The 14,567-nt window shown below is 46.7% G+C and overlaps 1 protein-coding gene across 1 annotated transcript; it reads right to left on the bottom strand.

The window, feature by feature from the left end:
- Positions 1-8,300: 8,300 nt before the first annotated feature.
- On the bottom strand, positions 8,301-12,683 carry HSBP1 (heat shock factor binding protein 1). The gene is made up of 4 exons (XM_008057618.2): positions 12,502-12,683; positions 11,910-11,976; positions 10,968-11,088; positions 8,301-9,818 (listed from the first exon to the last, which is right to left on the bottom strand). Exons 1-3 carry the CDS (start codon positions 12,544-12,546, stop codon positions 10,970-10,972), a joined length of 231 nt encoding a protein of 76 aa, XP_008055809.1. The 5' UTR covers positions 12,547-12,683; the 3' UTR covers positions 8,301-9,818; positions 10,968-10,969.
- Between the last annotated feature and the right edge of the window lie 1,884 nt (positions 12,684-14,567).

Genomic DNA, 14,567 nt, shown 5'->3' with positions numbered 1-14,567 from the left:
AGGGAAGGGAAGGAGGGAGGAGGAGAAGGGGAGACAGAGAGGGAATGAATGAAGCGATGCCCTCTCTCTGGCCCCCCTGCCTTGGAAGGGACCTGGGAGCTTCTTCCAAGCTAGGATGCTTTAGACAAGAGAGGCAGCAAGCCCCCTGTCATGCAGGTATCCCTTTCTCCCACAGTGCCACGACCGGTAGGGGGGCATCATTCAAATGCAATGCACATTCCCAGGTCCCAGCTCTACCTTTCTGCCTTCCTACTCCACCATTTCAACCTTACGGTTCAGAGTGGATCTCACAGCTTCTGTCAAGTGAGACACAGGGAGAAAAAGCAGCACCAGCCACATCTGTCCCTTCCCAGAGCCCTGCGGCAGGTTTCCCATGACATTGCATCCATGAGAACTGCATCAAACAGCCATGTTTCGCCACAAGGGGGCTGAAGAGGCGCCCCAAGCAACCCTGCCTCTTGACCACAGGTGTGTCTGTCTCCTGGGGCTGCCATAGTCAACTGCCAGCATGTGGGGCTTAAAGCAATAGCAGTGTGTCCTCTCACAGTTCTGGAGGCAAAATCAATGTGTCAGTGGGGATGGCGCCTGGTTCCAGGCTCTGAGGGAGACTCTGTTCCTGCCTCTCCCACCGCGGTGTTGCTGGCCATCCTTGATGTTCCGTGGTCTGGGTCCATATCACTCTAGTTGTCTTCTCTGACATCATGTGATCTTCTCCATGTCTCTCTACATCTCCTCTTCTCATAAGGACACTGGTCATTGGATGAGGGCTCGTTGTCAACCAGCATGACCCCATCCTCACTTGATCACACCTGCAAAGGCCCTATTTCTAAGCCAGGCCACGCCCACAGGTCTCAGGGTTAGGACTTCCACATGTGTTTTGGGTAAGAGGAGACTCCATCCAAGATGTCCAGGGAGGAGGGATTTGGGGAGCAGGTGTTGGGTTGGTCCACAGAGGCAATGCTTGGAGATACTGTTGCCCTGAGGGGGAAGCTCAGAGTCCCACAGAGCTGCCACCCTGCCGTGAGGACTGGGGAAAGGACAAGTCTGCACCCCCAGGACTGCCTCCGCTAGGCATCTCACTCATGAGATCACTCAGTCTCCTTGGGGTTTAAGCTGTTTGTAGTCATTGCTTGCAGGCGAAAGTGTGCTCACATTTTTATTACAGAAATAAAAGATTTAATCTTACTTATAATATGAATATTTAATCTTACTTATAATATGAATATTTAGTATTATAAGTACGTGAACTCAGTGCCCTCATTTTGGACTGACACATTAAATGCTTTCCTTTCTACCTATACAAAAAAAGTTATGCATTCGTTACTTCCTCCAGGATCCATGGTCCAAAGATAAATGAGAATCTTGTTCTTTTTTCAAAACAGCAAATGTTATTGCTTTTTAAGTACATGGAACTTGCTTAAAACTATCCAAAAGTTCTTTTAAACTGTAATTTTATAGCTGTCTTTCTCATTATTAGTAAAATCTTATTTTCACAAGTTAAATTATAGTTAAATACATTTATGTATTACAGAATGTGGAAGCTTAACCTGCTGAGGGAATAAGAGAAAAAAAGTGTGCCCAGATTAGAAGAATGCACTTACATGAAAATAAAGATGAATGAACTAATAAATTACTAGTTTTTAATAAATAATCTCCTTATTGAATAGCTTATCCTTCTGGTAAAATATTTACCATGCTCTTTAAAACCTTTTTAATCAACTGAGACACTCAGGAAGCTTTAAATGATTGGATATCCTTTTGTGGTTTAAAAGTTGAAATGATGTTTTGCTGAACCACATTTTAATAAGAGGCAAATTGATTTAAAGTGATTTGAGTCTTCATGGAGTGAGGGCTCTTCACACTCAGCTCCTTGGGCTGGGGGGTGGACTCCTTGGTTTAGAAGGCTGAAAAGGTCACACTCGGTCCCCGAGCTTGGATGTTCTGGGTAATTAAGAATCAATTTCTTTTCAATTATCTTAGGATCAGCCCAGGCCTGAGTGACTCGCAGCATGAGAGCATCGTCCGTGCTGTCTCATTTTTCTGCGCAGTGTTTTTGTGCATGGGAAATAGTGATATAAACTGGGAAATAATATACACAAATAATAAACTGGAGAATTTATTAAAAATATGGACCTTGGGCTGGGCGTGGTGGCTCACGTCTATAATCCCGATGCTTTGGAAGACCGAGGCAGGAGGACTGCTTGAGGCCAGGAGTTAAGACCAGCCTCTGCCCCATATATTCTGAATCAGGAAAAATAAAAGAGGAGCCTGGGAAGCTGCATGTTAATCAGTGTCCCGGGGCCTCTTACCTTGAGACAGCTCTGACCCCAAAGCCATTATCAACTAAAGTGGAGGCTCCAAGGCCCCCGTTCTCACACTGAATGACCATCAAAATCCTCTGGACGATGTGTGAAGACAGGCCGCTGGGCCCCACTCCCAGGGTCTTGGATGCAGGGCTAGCCAGGTCTGCCTTTTTGGAGTTCCTTGTGGATGCTGGCACTCTCATTGGGGACTGAATTTTGAGGGCCACTGCCAGAAAGTCAGGGTCTCTGAGCAAGAACCTATCTGCTCCATCCATATCCGCATTATGTTTTTTTAAAATCCAAGACAAAACAAATATCTGCTGTCCTCAGACCAACATGTGGAAAACAAGTATCAGGAGATGCAGAAGCAGCAGCATCATCAGAGCTTCAGTGGTTGTGGACAGATGCTGCTGCATGCCTTTCAGAAGTGAGATCAGACATGGGGTCTTCTGAGAAGCTTTGAAGTCCAGGAGAGAACATTTGCGTTGGTTCCAGGCAAGACAACATTTAACATCTCCGCGGTGTTCAATACCGCATAAAAGCAGACAAACTACTGCATTGGCTTAGTTCTGGACATTTCTAAGAATTCCCAACCAGTTTATCAGTTAGTGTACAAAATGAGATTCTCTAAGTTCTGAGCTTGCTAAGCAGTAACTTGTTGGAAGCATGACTCACAAGTCTTGTCCAGAATTGTTCTGGAATACAACTTAGCTTGAATATACTCAAGAAATTTCTGGCAGAGTTTATGGTGATGAACATTTCTCAGTCAGTGCTTCCAGAAATAGTTACTGTGCCAGAAACCTCCTGTGGGGGTCTGTTCTTCATGATGGGGAAGACGTAGTTGGGTCACAGGTCATTGTTAAGCCTTGCCTGAGCTTGAGAAAGTGAGTGACCCACTAAAAGAATTTTGGCAGGATTTCCTTTTGATGACGCTGACAAAATTTACACTCCATATAATCAACCTGTCGGACAATGGATTCTGATGGAAGGTCTGGCCCGGGTGATGGGGCTTCTAGACCCAGTGCTGTGGTAGCCATAAAGCTCTTAAAAATTCTGCTAGCAAGAGAGCATTATTTTATTTTACATTTTTAGCTGGAGTCTCACTCTGTCATCCAGGCTGGAGTGCAGTGACACACCCATGGCCACTGCAATCTCCATCTGCTGGGTTCAGGTGATCCTTCTGCCTCAGCCTCTCGAGTAGCAGGGACTACAGGCACATGCTACCATGGCTGGCTAATTTTTTGATTTATCGTAGACACGAGGGCTTGCCAAGTTGCCGGGGCTGGTCTCGAACCCCTGGGCTCAGGCATTTCTCTTGCTTTGGGCTTCCAAAGTGCTGGGATTCCGGGTATGAGTCACCATACCCAGCTAAGACAGCATAATTTTAACAGATGGCTTTCAAAAGCTCTTTTCCCTTGAAGAATCCTAATTATGGTCCCAACCAACACAGGTTCATTGAAGAGCATTAGAGATGTCTGGCTTTCAAGGGAAAAGGCTAACTTCTTTTTAGGACATTACTTCACAGCATTTCCCACTTCACAATCTCAGTACCAGACCAACCTCAGGCTTCTGTTCCAGGAGGAATTTGGTCCACTGCTTTTGCCTTAATAAGATTTTGCAGCAGAATCAGTCAAATGGCCTTCCGATTTCAGGAATGCATCATTATGAGAAACCATGTTATTTAAATTTCCAGAAATGACTCTTCGGATGAGTATCCACAGCTCATCAGAATGAACTTGGTTTCCTTCTGCATAAAAGGTCTTTCATTTTCATATATTTAATATTTAACGCTTCTTTTTGGAGACACTGGGTTTTGATAGCAACTTCTAAAGACCAAGATAAGAGGTAAAAAAGTTACTGCAATGGTTTAGAAATGGATTTTCTGAAGGCTGATTAGAGGAGGAGAATTCCAGCTGGAAAACTTTTTGATAATGTCAACAGCCTCTGTGTGTCCCTGAGGAGTTCATGAGACGATGCAGGTGGGGGCACCTAGCGTTGTACCTGGCACAGGGCAGGCAGGCAAAATGTCAGGTAGGTCTGAAGCTGAATCTAGTTAACAAGTCCTCAACTGTCAAGGAATCAGACATCCTTTTATTCCAACAGTTGTGACACAACCAAGCTGTTGAAGCAGAGATGACACAGGCATTCAATCGAATGTCAGGCAATGTGAGCCAAAGGTCCTTACTGTCCAAGTGGGAAGTGTCAGCTGGGTTGATAAAAGCTTGGTGCAATCCCATTGAGTTTGCTTAGTGAGTGACGTCATTGAGATGATCAGTAGTAGACAGAGCTTTCTGAATGCAGTTCTCAACCTGACTGCATGCTCGAGCTTAAAACAAACAGTGCTGCCTGGGTCATCCGTGGGTGTTCTGATGTGAGGTGTCTGGGTGGCGCCTGGTCATGCATGGGTTTTCGAAATGCTTCTCAGATGCTTCTAATGTGCCACCAGGGGTGAGAGTCAGCTACTTGTTTATCTAACCATCTCCAGTATTGTCATATTTATGATCTAGAAGCTACATCTAAAAGGTCTGTAGCAAACACTGTAGCTAGACCACCCAATGGCCACTCCTGTTTCCTTTCTGATAGAACTTTGGTTTTGTTCTCTCCTCTTCTAGGGGCCCAGAAACTATTAGGAGAGGCCTCACATCAGGCCCAGGCTGCCTCATCCGTGGGTCAAACTGGGATTCTCAGCCTTGGTACTATGGACACTTGGTGCTGGGCCGTTCTTTGTGGCGAGGGCTGTCCTGTGCACTGGAGGATGTTTAAGCAGCACCTCTGGCCTCAACCTCAGATGCCAGTAGCACTCCCAACCTGAGTTGTGACAACCGAAAGAGAACTATGGGGCTCAGCCCTTCACACAGGTGTTGACTTGCCTGAGCTAGCAGCCCTCAGGACTTCCTGCCATGTGAAGTAGCACGTCCTGTTATCTGAAAGCTGGGGCTTCTGCTGTGGCAGCCAAATGCTTCCAAATGACTGGGTCCCAAATCCAGACTATTCTCAATCATTGGGAAGTGATACCATTCCTTTTTGGAAGGTGGACATTTGCTAGACCACTATGAATAATTGATCAAAACCTGTGTCCACACGGCAGGACACTATAAATACACAGCCAAGATGGTGGCCACCAAGCAGGGCAGCATCTACGCCACGTGCATCTAGTGTATGTACGTGGTATAGACACACACTTTGGTGACAATGGAGACTGCTCAGAGAGAAAGCAACACATGTCATCGGCAGTCTGGGACCTGCAGAGGCAGATGCTGAATAGCCTCCAGATAGAAATCCAACCCTGGGCAGGTGTCCAGGGGCCTCCAGACACCTTAGAGCCTCAGGTTGATGGCAAGCCTTTGGGATTCTTTTTGTTGTTGTTTAAACAGGCATCCTGTCTTGTAGAAACAAAATTCTTTCCTGTTTCTAGAGTGACTTGTGGGGTTGACAAGTGTAATGTTCCACCCAATTTGTCTTGTTTTGTTTTTGGGCAGTGACTCACCCTCTCCCTGCTTCATTTTCATTCATTGAAAAGGAGTTATAAAGTGGCTGTAACTAAAATTTGATTTTAAATTAAAAATATTTTAAAACCTTTAAATTGGACACAATGTTAGTGTGAGACTAAGATTGCAGGTGGTGGCTGCAGAAGAACACGTTAAGACTTGTGTGTTCATGGTTTTTTTAAAAAAACGAAGTGACCTTGTAAGATGGAAAGCCAATGGCTCATGAATTCCCCCCAGGGTGGGTCTCAGGCAATCTCTAGAGGGCCGTGATAAGTGTCCACAAAGAACGTGCTCCTGAAAACCGCCCATTCCAGGTGGTGCTCAAGGCATGCGTTGGAGGAACTGAACTTGTTTCTGTAGTTTTCTCAGAGTAATTGATTGAGGAGAAAAAAGACACAAGCCCAGGAACACACTCTACCAGCCCTTATAGTTGAGATTTCGGCTACAAATTCCTATCAGTGTGTTTATGTTTTCATCTTATGTAATATTTGAGACTGCTGAATCAGCCTCTGGAACTACATTTCTCAACCCTCCCATAGTGGGGTAGACGACTTCTACACAGCCTGGATTTGAAGACCTGGAGTGCTCAGCTCACAGGAAGGGGCAGAGCCATCCTGGCTATGGGTTGATTCCAGGGTCACTGTCTCCAGTTGTGAGACTTTGGGCACCTGACTCCAACCTTGGGTTCTTTCTCTTTAAAATGGGCCTGATCAGTCGGGCAAGGTGGCTCAAGCCTGTAATCTCAGCACTTTGGGAGGCTGAGGCAAGAGGATGGCCTGAGCCCGCGGGTTAGAAATCAGCCTGGGCAACATGGTCTCTACAATAAATCAAAAAATTAGCTGGGCATGGTAGAGCGCGTCTGTACTTCCGGCTACTTGGAAGGCTGAGGGGAAAGGATCCCTGGAGCCCAGCAGGTCGATACTGGGGTGGCTGTGAGCGTCCCACTGCACTCCAGCCTGGGCAATCGAGTGAGACTCCAACTCAAAAAAATAAAAAAATGAATGGGCCTGATAATATAAGAAACAGACTCGGTATTGTCATGAGGACGAGGTCAAAGAGTGCAAACAAAATGCTTAGCACAATAAATGCTTTCAGTGGGTGCGAGCTAGGAGTCATCATTAACCGTTCTCAGCTAACTTTCTGGGTTAGATACAACACGTTGCGCAAATTCTCCCATTTTAATAGAATTGAAACACGTAATCTACAGAATACAAAAGAGGAATATCATCTCTAATTAGAAGCCTTCAACTTACAAGATGTTTAAAAGTTCACTTTTAAGTTGCTGTTGGGAGGACTCTGTTCCCACAGCAACACTCTAAAGAGGGTTCCACTCCCAGGACTCACAAAGGCATATTAACTTTCAGTTACCTGAGATACTGTGCTTGTCCTGATAGGGTCAAACGATGAGTGCTTTACTAGCAATGAAACAAAGCAGGAAAACAAGACTGATAGAAAATAAGGTGAAATATTTAAAAATCCTGTAGCTAGAAGGAAAGCACAATTAACTCGGGGCCAAATGAGGAAGCTAATGGGGCCTCTGGGTTGGGGAGACACAGCACCCATCAAACACAAGGATGTTACCCTCGGGGCCAGACCTCCGTTATGAACCAGTCTCCTAGCCCTCAACATAATCTTCATAAATGAACAGGATAGGACAGTAAGAGAAGTAGGACTCCCCCACAGTGTGCTGGAATTAGGGATGGGCCATGTGGACACAGACGTAGGCTGTCGGTAAAGGCTGCCATGAGGTGGGCTTTGTTGAGCAGAGGCTGCAGAAGAGGGTGTGCATCATCCTGGTGAAGCTGCTGGAGGGAAGGCAGCTGTTTCTGGGGTTAACCCAGATGGTGGCAAAGGTGAGACTGACTAGCAGGTGGTGGCGGGAGCAACTGCTGTCTGTATGCTTAGGTCTTCTGGCTTGGCAGTTCTTGCTATGCAGGAGCAGCTGCGAGGGCAGGGACACTGTCCTCTCCTGTGAAGGCCCCACCAGGTCATAACACCGACCTCATGCAAGGCTCAGGCTCTGCGTCCTTGACAACATACGTGTTCACAAATGGAACCCAAAGCGATTTAACTGGGACCTTCCCTTGTCTATTTCAAAGGACACTAGTTCAGTGGAATGTTAATCAGGTGTTAGGTATGAGCAAATCAAGTCACTTGGAAGCCAGCAGGTCACAGGTGGAATGTGTTCTCTCTGCTCTAGGCTCTCCGGGTGCTAATATGCACTGTGAATTTTCATGAGGTACAGGCAGGTTTCTAAACCCAAGTGACTTGAAACCTGGAGTTTCTCCAGGGCTAAGTGATGAGGGGAGCATACTTGGAAAAGTCTCCTTAACACGAGTCTTGTAAACTCTGCCCCTCAGGGCTCTCCCTCCCAATCAACCTGTCCCCACCCCCCTCACTGGGTTATTTGCACTTAATCCTTCAGGTTTTAGTTGATCCTCCTCTGGGGTATAAGCATTTTAATCTGAAAACTTGGGAAGTCAAACACATTTTAGATACAAAAGCAGCATCATAGCAGGATTTCAGGCACCTTTATTCAGGCAGATATTCTGGCCAGGTGAGCCTGCCTCTGAAAGCTTTCCATACTCAAGGAGGCCGATCTGGCCCAGTCCAGACTTTCCCACTGCAGCAATGAGCCGTATCATTTCCATTTGCCATTTCCGAGGCTGGAAGACATCCTGCCCGTAGCTTCAGCAGGTCTGCTCACAGCTCAGCGTGTGGCCAAAGGCTAAACCCTGCAGCACAACCCACTGGCCCACCAAAGGAGGTCCCGATCCATCGTACGACAAAGAACGCGACACCTATGTGTTCCCCAAATCATGTAGAAATAGGACAAATTGCTTAATATCATTATAAATTTTCAACAGTCAAGGCTGGTGACATGGGGTATAACAACAAAAAAAATCATACTTTTCCAATTTTTCAAGTTTTTGTTGCATAAAATCACTCTGTGGTAACAACCAGAAGCTTGCCTAGCAGGCCATCTATTTTTGGCCTCTGGGCTTGGCCACTCCTGACACTGCATTTCCAAGTGGCAAGAGTAGAGCTGTATCCCTGCCTTCTATAATCAATGAAATTGTTACTCTGCAAGAATAGTTTAAGTAAAATAATATTTCTTAAAAACCTGAGCCTACAAGTCCCTTACCACATTCCAGCCAAGCCACCTGCATGGACATAACACAGTCTCTTTTCCTTCTCTGTCAATCAGTAGCTCGAAGAAAAGATGGAGTAACTGAGTTTTGAAATCCTGCCAGACTTTTCATGGTAACCATTGTAGATGAGCAGAGGAGGGTCCTACTGAAGTATGAGAATCTCATGCAAAACTCTAACAAACGAACGCCTTGTTACATCAGGCCGTTCTCTTATTTTCTGTATGTGAACATTCTAACACAAGAAAGTGGCAGTGATTACTTTTCACTGACTTCAGCATCTGATCTCAGAAACTCAGACATATGTCAAAGTTCAATTCTGAGTTTTGGCAACAGATATTTCTGAATAAACAATGTTTGGATGTTTTTAGCCACGTGAAAAGTATTGCCAACACTCTGTTGGTGTTAGCTCAACAGTCACTCTGTGCTGAGGATTAAAGAACCCTAAACTCTACAGGTCTTAAAGACGAGGTCTTACTTCCCCTCGTTTAACTATAATAGAAGGATTTACTATTCGTCTAATAAAAAATCACACAGCAACTTTTATCAAACAGCAACTACTACAAAAGGAATGGCAAGGAAAAAATATGACTTCACAAAAATACACTAAAAAATTTGACAATTTTTTTCAGGAACTGCCAAAATTTTAGTGTTTAATAATTAACAGTACAACTGACCAAGGTCCAGGATGTGAAGCTACTATGTTCAAGAAACTGGGGGTCAATCACTCTATAAACTAACTGTATTGTATGTGAAAAGAATGCACACTTTAGAATAGAAAATCTGTCTACACATAGTAGTTAGCTGCAAAAAGCCATTCGGTCTTCTTTTGGCTTGGAAAAATGATGTTCCAGATTTCAGTATAAATTAGTAGCAACCTGTTGAAGAAGGAAAAACCATCACCATGCTTTCATTACATGAATGCAAATAAAAATGACACATATAACTAACAATCCTTCTAGAATCCTCTATTTAGACTTATTTGCTTTGCACAATGTTCTAGCAAAAACAGACTTAACTGGAAATATTTTAAAACATTTCGGAATCTGTTTCCCACTCCTAGTCTTCAACCCTGCAGTTCTTGAGAGGATATGCTCATTTAATGGTTAGGATTTCTGACTACCACATGCTATAAAAAGAGGCCCACAGAAACTTCTAAGTCTGGCAGGACATTTTTCAAATTGGACAGAAGATGACACAACTTATACAAAGTAGCCATGTGATTTACTCCTACACTGAGTCAACCTCAATCAATTGTTAAGATACAAGCACATTTAAAAGTCTTTAACTTCCCAAGCCTTTATTTCACAGAGATTTAAAATATGGTCCAGGGCAAGCCCAGAAAAGAGGAAATTAGGAATCTTTTACTGTCTATTGTGTTTGGCACTCTAGTAATCTAAACATTCTCTATAACCTTCATTTTTATGGGGAATTAAAATACTACAAATGGGATGTGGGAAAAGTGAGTTTAAAATTTTTCATACATACAGGAAAAGCCTTACAATGAAAAATCCACTGTGCTGAGAGATTACTGCATACTTATCTACCTTGCTATATGGCTATTTTAAATTATTAGTTTTTCCTCTGATAGCTAAAACTGCTCAGTGAAAATTTAAATCATCTCTGGAGTAAAAGCCTAAAGTGACTACCACCTATTTCTTCTATGTTGCAGGTTCCCAAGAGAATCTCTAGAATCCAAGACATTTAAAAAAGTGGTAATATGGGTGGCTTTAGTTATCTACTTCCAAAAAGCCTAACAGAAAATCTTCCAGGGATAGGCCTTTCACACTTGTTATCAGCTGGAATAAGAAAAACTCTGTATTCCATCTGGGTAACATAGTGAGACCTCAACTCCAAAAAAAAAAAAAAAAAAAAAAATTGGCATGAAAAAACTTCAAAACATAGAGTCCACAGAGGAGAACAAGATAGGGATGCCTGCTGGGATCTGATCTAGAGAGAGTCTGACTACATCAAAATCACACTCACAGGCTCCCTCTGTATTTTTAAAAAACTGTCCTTTCCCTCACCTTCAACTCTTCTGTGTGGCAGGAACCTTGTTTTCGCCCTCCAGTTCTTCCACCCCAGCCTGTGTCATGAGGTCCGCAATGTTTTTCTCCAGATCATCGATGCGACTACTCATATCATCAAGTGGTGAGGTTAAGGGCGACACACACCAACATCCCCTCGTTTCGTATCTTTTTTCCTTGGGCCCCTGTAGACTATGGCCTTCGACACCACTGTCCTAAGGATAGGTCTTCCAGCGTCCTGTGAATACTATTAGCCTGGTGGGTAAGGAGAGTGCAGGAGTCCGGGGCAAGGCTACCCAGGACCAAATTCCAGCCCTAACACTTACTAGGAGTGGGGCCTTAAAACCCTCTATTTAAGAGGCCAGAAATGATGGCTCACGGAGGCTGAGGTGAGAGAATTGCCTGAGCCCACGAGTTCAAGACCAGCCCGGGCAACTTGGTGAGACCTAATTCTCTACAATAAACCAAAAAATTAGCCGGGTGTGGTGGGGCATGCTGGTAGTTCCAGCTACTTGGAAGGCTGAAGGGGATGGATCACATGGGCCCAGCTGGTCGAGACTGCGGTGGCCCTGAGTGTGCTACTGCATTCCACCCTGGGCGACAGAGTGAGACTCCGACACAAACAAACAAACCCTCCGTTTCTTCATTCACTAAATAAAATAATACACTAAAACCCAAGGTCATGGTGAGGATCAAGAGAGAGATATAGTCTACAGTCAGCCTCACTAGCCACATCACAGGGGGACCGCGCGTTCCTTGAGCTCAGTTGTCTCCCCAGCCCTCAGCACAATCCTTCTCGGGGAAACAGAGTATGCAGGTTCAGTATTCCGCAGGTGACCGGCTGAAGGCGGCCTGCAAACCACTCATGCACCCCATCCCCACCGCGGCCCGCACACAGGAACCAGGGGCCCGCAGAAGGCCGACGGCACATCCGAAGGATATTTCTTCCAATGATCTGGTCAGACATGGTCTGAAATTTATCTTGCATCTGTTGCAGGAGTGTATGCACCTAAGAAAAACCAAAACAAGTAAGTTCCACGCTGGGGTCAGGAGGGGGTCCCGGCCGCGGCTGAGGAGATGAGGACCCCGGGCTCCGGTCTCATCCCCGAGGGGATGCTGGTGAGCGGCCTACAGGCAGGCCCGTCCTTTCTGGGAACTCAGTTTCCCCCTCTGTCCAACTGGACTGAAGGGCCGGGAGGTCCCTTCCAGTTTGGGGCCGCTGTAACTCGAACTTCGGGGGTTTGGGGTCGTTTTTGACGGCCGAGGGCGGGAGGAGTGCCTGGCATAGGAGGGCGAGGACTGGAGGCTGGCGGGCCTGGGGGTCGCCAGGGAGCGGTCACCAGCAGGCGAAGGGGGCTGCACTCGGGGGCGTCGGCGCGGAAAGGGGCCCACACCTAGCGGCCAGGGGGTCAAGGCGACAGGGAAAGCTTCCAGAACCGAGGCCTCCAGCGACGCCGCGCCTCTCGGTCCGGCAGGGCCTGGCCGGCGCCGTCCGCGGACGCCGCGGCCTCGGGCCCGCACAGTCATCCCTTACCACCGAGGTGAGATCCTGCACGTTCTTAGGGTCGGTCTCGGCCATCTCCCCGGTTCCCAGCTTGGCGGCGATGGCTCGGACAGTCACCTACACTTCCGTTTGTCCGCGCAGACGCGCCCAGATGCTACTTCTCGCGATGCGACGGGTCACTCGCGGGAACGCGGGGCGTTCTGGGCGCTGTAGTTCAAGTCACGCACCGGAAGGGCCTCCCGCTCTCGCGCTTCCGTTCCGGGGAGCGGCCCTAGCTAGCACTCCCCACCCCCTTCCGCTTAGCCCCGCCCCGCCCCGCCCCGCCCGCGGTTTACCGCGGAGAAACGTGAGACAAACGGAAATGGGCGGAGGAGTCCGCGGCCGGCCTTGGCCTGTCCCCTGGGCCGTAGTGGATTGAAAGATGGTTCTGGTTTTCTTTGGCCCATTGGGACGAACTTATTGGGGTTCTGCCCTCCAGCAACTCCCAACCTTTGTCACCAGCCCCCAGGTCCAGAAACACAGCCCACCCCCTCGGAAGCCCCTTAGCCCTCTACCCAGCAGCATGTCCCTACCTGCAACACGCTGGATTCGTTTTGCCTGTCAATTTCCTATAAGGAAGATGTGTAATGTCAGGCTTCTTTCACTCGACATGACCTTCCCTGGTGTTGAGTGGGGAAGGTTTCCAGTCTGGCAAAGGAGGCAGCAGAGTCAGAGAGTTAGACTGTGGACTGGGGTGTTTAAGGATGGGGGCCCTGTTGAGTTGGGACCTTAAGTTCCAGCCCCGCAGGTGGTCTTGGGACTGGGTCTCATGGCAAAGGGATTGAGAGAGGTTGATGGAAGACCTGGCATCTTCCAATCATTTTCACATGCCTTATCTCACTTCAGGTGGCACCATGTGGTGGTCAGCTTCAGTCTGAGTTTAGCTGGAGGGAGGCTAAAAAACCCACCAGCATCAGTAACAAACCCGAAATGGGGCGGGCTTTGGAGGCATGAGACTCAACTCCCTTCACCAGCCACCCTCCCCCTTCCTCCACACCCCTGTCCCTTACCTCTCATCCCTCCACACAGAGAGCTCTTCCTTCTGGTGCCAAAGGTGCAGAATGTTTCATAATTGGCGGCTGTGAGCTGCCTTTTGCTTAGTGCTCTGCAAGACTACTTGAAATAAACACATCTCAGTGTTTTAACTTAATCCTCAGAAGACCCCTGTAATATAATTATCACCATTTTACAATTTTTGAGGAAACAGACACAGAGGGGCTTAAAAACTGGAAGAAGGCCATCAAATTGGGGAAGTTAGAGATGCAGGACTTTCTGACCCTTAATCTTCTCCTTTTTCTCTAATTCTAGAATTCTCTGAGCTCAAAAGCAGAGTTTCTCAATGGCAGCATGACGGGCGTTTGAGTCAGGTGATTCTTTGTTGTAGGGGGAGAAGAGGTTGCCCTGGACATTGTATGATGTTGAGCACCATCTCTGACCTCTACCCCAGTGGCATCCCCCTCCCCTGTCACTTCCCCAGTAATAGCAGCCAAAACTATCTTCCAGGCATTGCCAAATGTCTCCCGGGGGGTGGGGCTGTAAAATCACCCCCAGTTGAAAACCACTTTGAAGACTCTGTGGACTGCCTAAAATTCCTTGTCCTTGTTCTTCAGGGCATGTTCTTATTTTTGTTACAGTCATTTTTTTGAGAATGTTCTCCTGTATATGTTGAAATTGGACATTGGTGTCTTTGTGTCTTGTGGCTGCCATAACAAAGAACTCCAAACCAGGTGACTCAAGACAACCGAAATTTATTCTCTCATCAGTTCTGGAGGCTAAAAATTCCGAATCAAAGGTGTCGGCTGGGTTGGTTCCTTCTAAGGAAGTTCCTGCTCTGTGACTCTCTACTAGCTTCTGGGGACAGCCAGAAGTCCTTGGCATTTTTAGTTTGTAGATGCAGCACTCTGATCTCTGCTTCTCTCTTCATGTGGCCGCCTCTCCCTGTATGTGTCTCTGTCTGCTCTTCTTCTTCTTCTTTTTTTTGAGTTGCAATCTCACTGTGTCATCCAGGCTGGAGTGCAGTGGCATGCTCATGGCCACTGCAGCCTCCACCTGCTGGG

This window comes from Carlito syrichta, unplaced genomic scaffold (genome assembly GCF_000164805.1).
Source record: "Carlito syrichta isolate Samal-C Ts95f unplaced genomic scaffold, Tarsius_syrichta-2.0.1 Scaffold303074, whole genome shotgun sequence".
In the NCBI taxonomy this organism is placed as follows: Eukaryota; Metazoa; Chordata; class Mammalia; order Primates; family Tarsiidae; genus Carlito; species Carlito syrichta.
This window is presented reverse-complemented; position numbering and strand designations above follow the sequence as displayed.